The sequence below is a fragment of the Cyclopterus lumpus genome, chromosome 7 (genome assembly GCF_009769545.1).
Source record: "Cyclopterus lumpus isolate fCycLum1 chromosome 7, fCycLum1.pri, whole genome shotgun sequence".
NCBI classification, from domain to species: Eukaryota; Metazoa; Chordata; class Actinopteri; order Perciformes; family Cyclopteridae; genus Cyclopterus; species Cyclopterus lumpus.
Window position 1 is genome coordinate 12,462,255 of NC_046972.1, and position 7,318 is coordinate 12,469,572.

General features: G+C 40.8%; 1 protein-coding gene across 1 annotated transcript; it reads right to left on the reverse strand.

Moving 5' to 3' along the window:
* Positions 1-229: 229 nt before the first annotated feature.
* On the reverse strand, positions 230-6,483 carry LOC117734117 (voltage-dependent L-type calcium channel subunit beta-4-like). Its single transcript, XM_034538220.1, has 10 exons — positions 6,480-6,483; positions 5,608-5,660; positions 4,917-4,997; positions 2,210-2,268; positions 1,893-1,993; positions 1,605-1,756; positions 968-1,063; positions 675-845; positions 505-552; positions 230-398 (listed from the first exon to the last, which is right to left on the reverse strand). The coding sequence occupies exons 3-9, from the start codon at positions 4,959-4,961 to the stop codon at positions 523-525; spliced, it is 654 nt and encodes a 217-aa protein (XP_034394111.1). The 5' UTR covers positions 4,962-4,997; positions 5,608-5,660; positions 6,480-6,483; the 3' UTR covers positions 230-398; positions 505-522.
* Positions 6,484-7,318: the final 835 nt, after the last annotated feature.

Genomic DNA, 7,318 nt, shown 5'->3' on the forward strand with positions numbered 1-7,318 from the left:
GAGGTGGCGTGCAGTGACTGCATGACTCTACTGGTTTTGGTTACCGGTAGGCATACAGCTGTAGAAAGCGGCCCTGAGTAGTCGCGTGGCGGTGGGAGCAGGGAGCTCTTCCCGAGGGGGCAGCAGTGAGGTGGAGGCTCCTCTCTTGAATCTTCCTCCTCCTCCTCCTGCTCCTCTCCCTGTTTTTGTGTCTCCTCTTCCTCCAGCTCACCAGCCTTCTGCTCTTTCTCTCTCTCTCTTGAGGTACTTTGCTCTTGTTCTCTTCTTCGCCCCAGGTGTGGCCAAAGAAGGTGCTGGCTGGCTTTGGAGGGATGAGGGCTGCTGCTGCCCCCTGGTGGCGCCCTGGTCCCTGTGCTCTATGACCTCCTAGTCCGACTCCGGCCGACAGCACAGGCTTCCTGCAGTGGAGCAGGGGGAACATTTCATGATTTCAGGAAACATACCAGCAATGAGTAGTGAGTCAAGCTCACCAGAGGAAGAAAGCGAAACACTGTTCTATCTCACCTATGTCTGTGGTAGTGATCATTCTATCAACTCTTGAGTCTCAGAAAACTAAAGAAAAGACAGAGAATGCAGAATAGTTTTGATTAATAATGCAGCCAACGTGTTAATAAAAGTTGTGTGTGTGTACGTGTGTTTGTGTGTGTGTGTGTGTGTGTCTGTGTGTGTCTTACTTGTTGACTGGAGTTAGCTGAGGGTGGGGTGATCACACTTTGGTCCAGTAAGGGGTTAACAGGGGCAGCACAGGGGAGATGAGTAGCACGCCAGTAAATGTCCAGGTACTCTGCAAGATGTTCACAGGCATCCTCCAGCTGATTCTCATCCAGGATGACATCAAACATCTCCTAAAGAGTCAAAGGAATATGAGAGATGAGAGTGGAGTTACACCGCTCAGTGTCCATAAAGGACTGCATGAATGTCAACTCTATCATTGTAATGACATATTTATAGAGGCAGAGTGACATACAGGTGGACACTGTGCAAGCTTGTCCCCTGCCATCATCTGAACGTTGAGGTGTTTGCTTTGTGACTTCCCTCGAGATTTGATCAGCCTCTGAAGGACCTGTGAGACGAACCAGAGACACAGAGAGTCAAGCTGTTAAAAATAGACACATCCAAGAAGTGAAGGTTATCAAATGTACGGTAATTTAATTTCTCTTCTTTTATTTAGTTGAATGAAGCCATTGTATCATTGCATCGGAAATCTGAACAGTCTTCCTTCTTTCAATCTCCTTTTAATGTGGAGAAGGTTTCAAAACCCTTTTAGCTGTGTGGTCAAAGTGCAACACTACAGAGAATACACAAAAGGCTCATCACATTTCTGAGAACCTTGTTTTGTCTGACCAAAGGTATAAAACCCAAATAAATTCAGTTTACAGTGACATAAAACATAGAAAAGCAGCAAATCCGCACATTGGAGAAGCTGGAACCAGCAAATGTTTGGAAAATAACTAATTATTTAATGATTAATCAGTGAACAAAATTGTTGATTAATTTTCTGTCGATCAACTAATTGATTATTCAGCTCTTTTCATTTTTTTATTCAACAACAAAAGAGTTGTAAAAAAAAAAAATATATATATATATATGAGGAGGTGCTCTACTTTGGGCGAGGAGACTTTGACGTAGACAATGATGGGAGCTAGAGAAGTTTTGAGGAGCTGTGCTGGGTGATTTATGGTGTCTGCATCCAGGACGACCAGCTGAAGAGACTTGGCCAGCTCAAAGATCCTCTCTATCTCACTCTGGACCTCCGCTGTCAACAAACCAAAGAAAGATGGGGAGTTGTATGAGTACAAATGTAACTTTAAAGAAAGAGGATGCATCTATTCTTAGCAGCTATTCATCTTTATTTAGCAGTAAAATGTCACAGACAACTTTCTCGCACTCACCCAGACTGGAGCGAGTGTTGGATCTCTCCATTATGGCCTTCTTGTTCAGCAACGAGCGCTTCGCCAGTGATAGATCAGCTGTCACCCGTGTAATAGAGATCCTAAAGAAGAAGCGTCTAATCACATCACATCCACAACTGTTCCATTTCAAAAGATGAGATAAACTTGTACACTCTTGCAGCTAAAAATAAATCATCATCACTATGTGTCCTATCGACAATGAAATGTGATCCCACGAACATCTCTGTAGCTCGGTCACAGTGTTACTGTACACTGAGCTGCAGCTGTAGAAGAGCAACACAGACAGATGTACCCACCTGCCATCAAATCTGTGCTTTAGGAAGTCAAACAAGGCTTTCTGCATCATGTCTGTTACCTAGAATACATAAGGAAGAGGGGAGAGAAGTTAGAACAGACTGCTTTATGAAATATATATCCATGCACACACAATTAGCCCGACAGTATTACTTATATTCCTTATTCACTTTTGATTTTGGTAACACTTTAGTTTAAGTCCTATTATTTACCAGCCTCCATTAGTCATATCGTCTTTACTTTTTTAGTCATTTCTTACTTATATCTGCTTACAACCACTTTATAGTGTTATAAATCACATATCAAATGTTTATATAATTATCAATAATTCTAAACATGGGCCTTAATGTAAAGTGTCGTCTTGATTATTCCGTGTTAGGCAGAACTAATATTTGTGATATTAACATTTTGTCTTTTACAAGAAACATTTGGCCAAAATGATTATATAGTTAAAATGCAGACACACACTATTCAGCACAATTGGACAGAAAAGACTTTATCAGAGTAACAATATCACAAGGGAAATGAAGTGATTCAGCAGAGACAGAAAGCAGCACCAAGAGAGTCCTCCTCAATGTGAAAATGTGATTTGCTTGTTGTTTCTTGAATTGGATGTCTTGCTCACGTCTCACATCATTGCTTACATCAGGTAAGATAACGTTACATTTGTGCATGGAGTCTGGTCAAGTCACGTAGCGAGCTATCAAGTCAAGCTAGCGGGCGTGTTGGTGACTTACACTGTAAGAGACGAGAGATGTGAGCGCTGTCAGCTCACACAAAACTAAATGGGACAACAGCAAACACACTAAAAACTATCTTTTAAATTGGGGTCACCTGAGGGGGAGGGAATTTGCCTCTTTAAATGTAGTTTACTAGGTGTGTTGTGGAAACTTGAAGCACACACTGAGAATGAACTTACTGGTGTAGTAAGAGACACATCCCTTTTCCAGTAGTTAGACTTTTGAATTTAACAATATTTGCATATTCATAGAGCCTTGCATTCTACTAAAAATAATCAGAGCGTATTGTTTTCCATTATATGGGTAAGGGATAACTAAGACTGACATGGAGAGAAAGAGTGTCTGTTTGCATGTACGCTGTAAGGAAGTGAAGCAGTCTATTTTCAAACAGTACTGAAAAATGGATGGCGTTCAGGATAAGGAATGAAGTGTACAGCGGTGTCCATGATGTGACAGAGACATGGAGGAACACCAATGAGATGTGGGAAGAGAGAGAGAGAGAGAGAGAGAGAGAAAAAAATAACAATGGTGAGCAACCGAATATAATACTATGCACAAGAGAGAAAAAGCAGAGAAGAAGACAATGCGAGTGTAAGAGAAAAGGAGGCAGGCTGGCATTCACCACTGGAGCATCCCCAAAGCACATCACCAGAGTGATGCATAAATATTTCACACACACAAAGCAAACGGCTTGGCACAGCCTGCGCAAGAGGAGAGAGAGCGAGGCAGGGCGAAAATGTTGAAGCACAGAGACATTGTGTTCAATTACACGCCTCACATTTCAGCATATTCATCCGCACATTCATTTGAAATTGACATATTCTTAGATTGATCGAGTTTAACTGCGATGTGTTTTCATTCATCTCATCCCTTATGTGTTACAGAGAGTTCAGAAGACGATCACAGACAGTCGCTAATGTAAAGGGGATGCATGCTGTTCTGCATCACTCTGAGATTCCTGTGTGTTCTATAATTTCATCAGGATGTTACTGCAGTGTTTAGTATCAGTGTTAACGGGATAATGGAGGCGAGAATGATTCTATTTAGATCAAACCACAATGGAACAGACAATATAGTTCAGATTAAACTTGAACAAACAATGATAGGCGCAAGAAGAAAAGACAGTCACAAGAGCTATGTCACAAATATGACTGGTATTAATAGTAATCAATGTCTATTAAATTAATGGTAAATACCAATCTTATAGGACCACAGCATGAAGGAATACCATTAAACTGCTTATTTGTCCCAATAACAATAATAAAAGACAACATGCTATTGGCTCTATGAAGACGTACTTAGGCACAGCAGCGCATTGAACTAAAGGTTAATATCAAACTTTAGGGTCGTTGGTCAAAAACCAAAGTACTAGACAAATGAAAATCTTAACCTGATGTTGGCGCTAAAGAAAACGGGGCCATGAATGTGTGTACCAAATTTCATAGCAATCCATCCAACAGTTGTTCAGATATTTCACTTCACAAACCTTAAGTGTCAACTTCATGGTGGCACAAGAGAAAAAGCGAGGGGAGCACCAAAGTCAGTAGGATTTACTGTCACCACGGATGCCTGTACAACATTTCATGGCATTTCATCTATCTGATAAATATTTCAATCTGAACCAAAGTGGAGGGCTGACTGACCCACATTACCATCTCTTGAGCTATGCTAAACCGCAAGCATATAGTCAAAAAGTATTCAATTTAGTGGTATGAAGTGGTCTACAGTAAAGAAATACCCATATTTCTGATGTTATAAGCTCCAGATGTTTGGTATTTCTACTTGATCAATGACTTAAAGCCAGATATATACTATAAATAGTAGTATGAAAGGGAACACTGTGGCTGACAGTAATATGCTCCAATGCAGCAGCTCCGTTTCCAAAAACATCCATGTAATTACTCCAAACACGGCACAAGACTTGAATAAACAGAACCAAACGGAAACAATGTTTTAAAGGTTGTCTCACCTCATAGCCTTTCAGCGAAGGCCCCACCAACACCACCGGCCGCATAGAAGGGACCACATCATACGGAGGAACAAGTTCAGTCTGCACATGCCACAAGCACAGACAGGGTTTGGAGGTGGCATATATATATATATATATATATATATATATATATATATATATATATATATATATAACATATAACATGTTAAAGTGAATTTACTGTAATAACACATGCATTTAGCTAAGACGTAGTCGCTGCTCTGCATGTAGAGAACCATACAAATGCATTAAATGTAGCAGTATAATTGAGGATGTTCTTGAATAATTAATAAGGAAGAGGCCCAATGGAAAACATACCTGTTTCTGCTTCTGTTTGGCTTTCAGAATAAACAAAACGATCATTAAACAAGGAGGATAAAAACGAATAAGTGGCAATAAGTATTTCCGTTAGGACCTGGACATTTACTGACGTGCTACTCATCTCCACTAAGAGCATATTAACAAATATGTACGCAGTGCTGTACTGAAGAAAAGTAGTTACATTGTGGCCCTTCAAGAGATTATCCTTTCTCAATTTGTATGTACATTTTGGAGGGAAACTAACAATCTATGTTTCCAGAGTCAAACACTGGTCAAACACACATTTCTTCTAAAAGTGAACCTTTTAGGCCACGAGTAGCCCCCTGTGAGGCAGAGCAGACAGACTTACCTGCAGATGGCGGGGTGGACCTCCAGCCTCCTGATGAAGCGTTCCCTCCTTTCCTGTGGAGCAACATAATGCAAAGCTTCATTATGCGAGAATCCCCTCAGGGTGCAATTTAGAAAGAACGACTTCCCAAACAGAGCAACACATGAGCAAGAGCTAGTTACGTCAAAAAAAACAACCAAAACAAGTGTGTGAGACAGTAAACTGGTGGAATTAGGGCAACGCAGAGAGACAGAAAGACGGATACAAAGTCAAGTAGAGGAGTGATAACAGAGGCCCAATCCCAATCTCCTTGCTCACGGACTCATGGACGTTGATGCGCTTAGGGCCATCCCACTGTCACATCATCGTGTGTTTTAGGCTTTTGTGAAGACATTTTGAGCCTTTCATGAACACTTTCCATAAGTCCATAAAAAAGCCTGCGATATTACATTCACACAGAAACATTAAGGATTAAAGATAGTACATAAAAGCATATGAAAGCAGAGGAATGGAAGCAGAGATTATTTTACACACCTGGTTTATTCATCAACCATTTCTTTTAATTTTGTTATTTAAGCTGTTTTGTCAAAAACAAGTAAATAGATTATTTAAAAATGATCTCCTTCATGTCTCCTAAGGAAAGAGCCTAGAGGATGTTGAAATCATGGAATAACAAATATAAAATAAATACCCCTAATTTTACATAATACATAATATGATGTCATGGTGATATGATAAAGTGCTCTTCCATTTGTATTTACACCATTTCAAGTCCTTGCAGCCTCTCACACTCAACCATTTACCAGTTAAGACCCTCAGGGTTCAGGGTTTAAGGCCTTATGGGGGACATTGGGATTCAGCCAGAGATTGATCAGAGCTGTGTGACCTCTGACCTTGCTGCTGCTTTCTGCTCTTGTTTGATCCTCATGGCTTCTAGTTTGACTGGGCTCGGGATGAAAGTGATGTCCGCCCCTTCCTTTACCAGCCGACCAATCCACCAATCATTGTTGTATTTCTGCACGAGAGTAAAACACACCTTTTACGACTCAGGGGTTGTGCTGCAAAATGTGTTGCCATGGATCAAGTTTAATAATAAAAGTATTGCATGTAACACATTAATTGTAATGCTGAAGGCCTCTCACCTCTTTTATGTGCAGGAAGTCTTTGGTTTCAAAGTTAATAGCGGCACCTTGGACTGGACAATCTTCATCAAGGGCCCCACAGTAACTCACATTGGTTTTCACCGCAAATGCTACTGGTTTAGACTGTTAACGGACAAAAAAGTCAAAATAGATTAGTTTTAAGATTCATTATGGTTCTATACACACTATTTTATTTATATAGCCCAAAATCACAAATTGACCTCAAGGGTCAGTAAACCTTTATGAATCTAAGATTACATTGGTCTAATTAAAGCAACCTCTTGGTTTTAACATGACTCAGCTGTTTAAAAACTGCTCCTCGGGAACTGAAGGTGAATTTAAAGACGACATTGATGTTTCTCACCTTGGCTCTCTCTAGCTGCAGTTGAGCCTGGCGCTCGGCTTCACGCCGAGACGCCTCCTGGTCCTCCTCCAGGGACAGGTCGGAATCCGAGGGTCGACTAGTGTAGGAATCGGCTGAACCCTGAATTGAAGAGAAATAACTGTTGCATTCCAGGCAGAGAGGAGATCAATTAGCCACAACTCCGTACCTAACACCTCATAGCAGCTGTTACTTGCTTAAAATGACT

Bases quoted from the DNA above. Each gene is read 5' to 3' on its own strand.
- LOC117734117 (XM_034538220.1), bottom strand. From the start codon at position 4,961: ATGCGGCCGGTGGTGTTGGTGGGGCCTTCGCTGAAAGGCTATGAG. The intron at 1,994-2,209 runs GTGGGTACATCT...CTTCTTCTTTAG, and splicing joins AAGCACAGATTTGATGGCAG to GATCTCTATTACACGGGTGA. The intron at 1,757-1,892 runs GTGAGTGCGAGA...GTTTGTTGACAG, and splicing joins CAACACTCGCTCCAGTCTGG to CGGAGGTCCAGAGTGAGATA.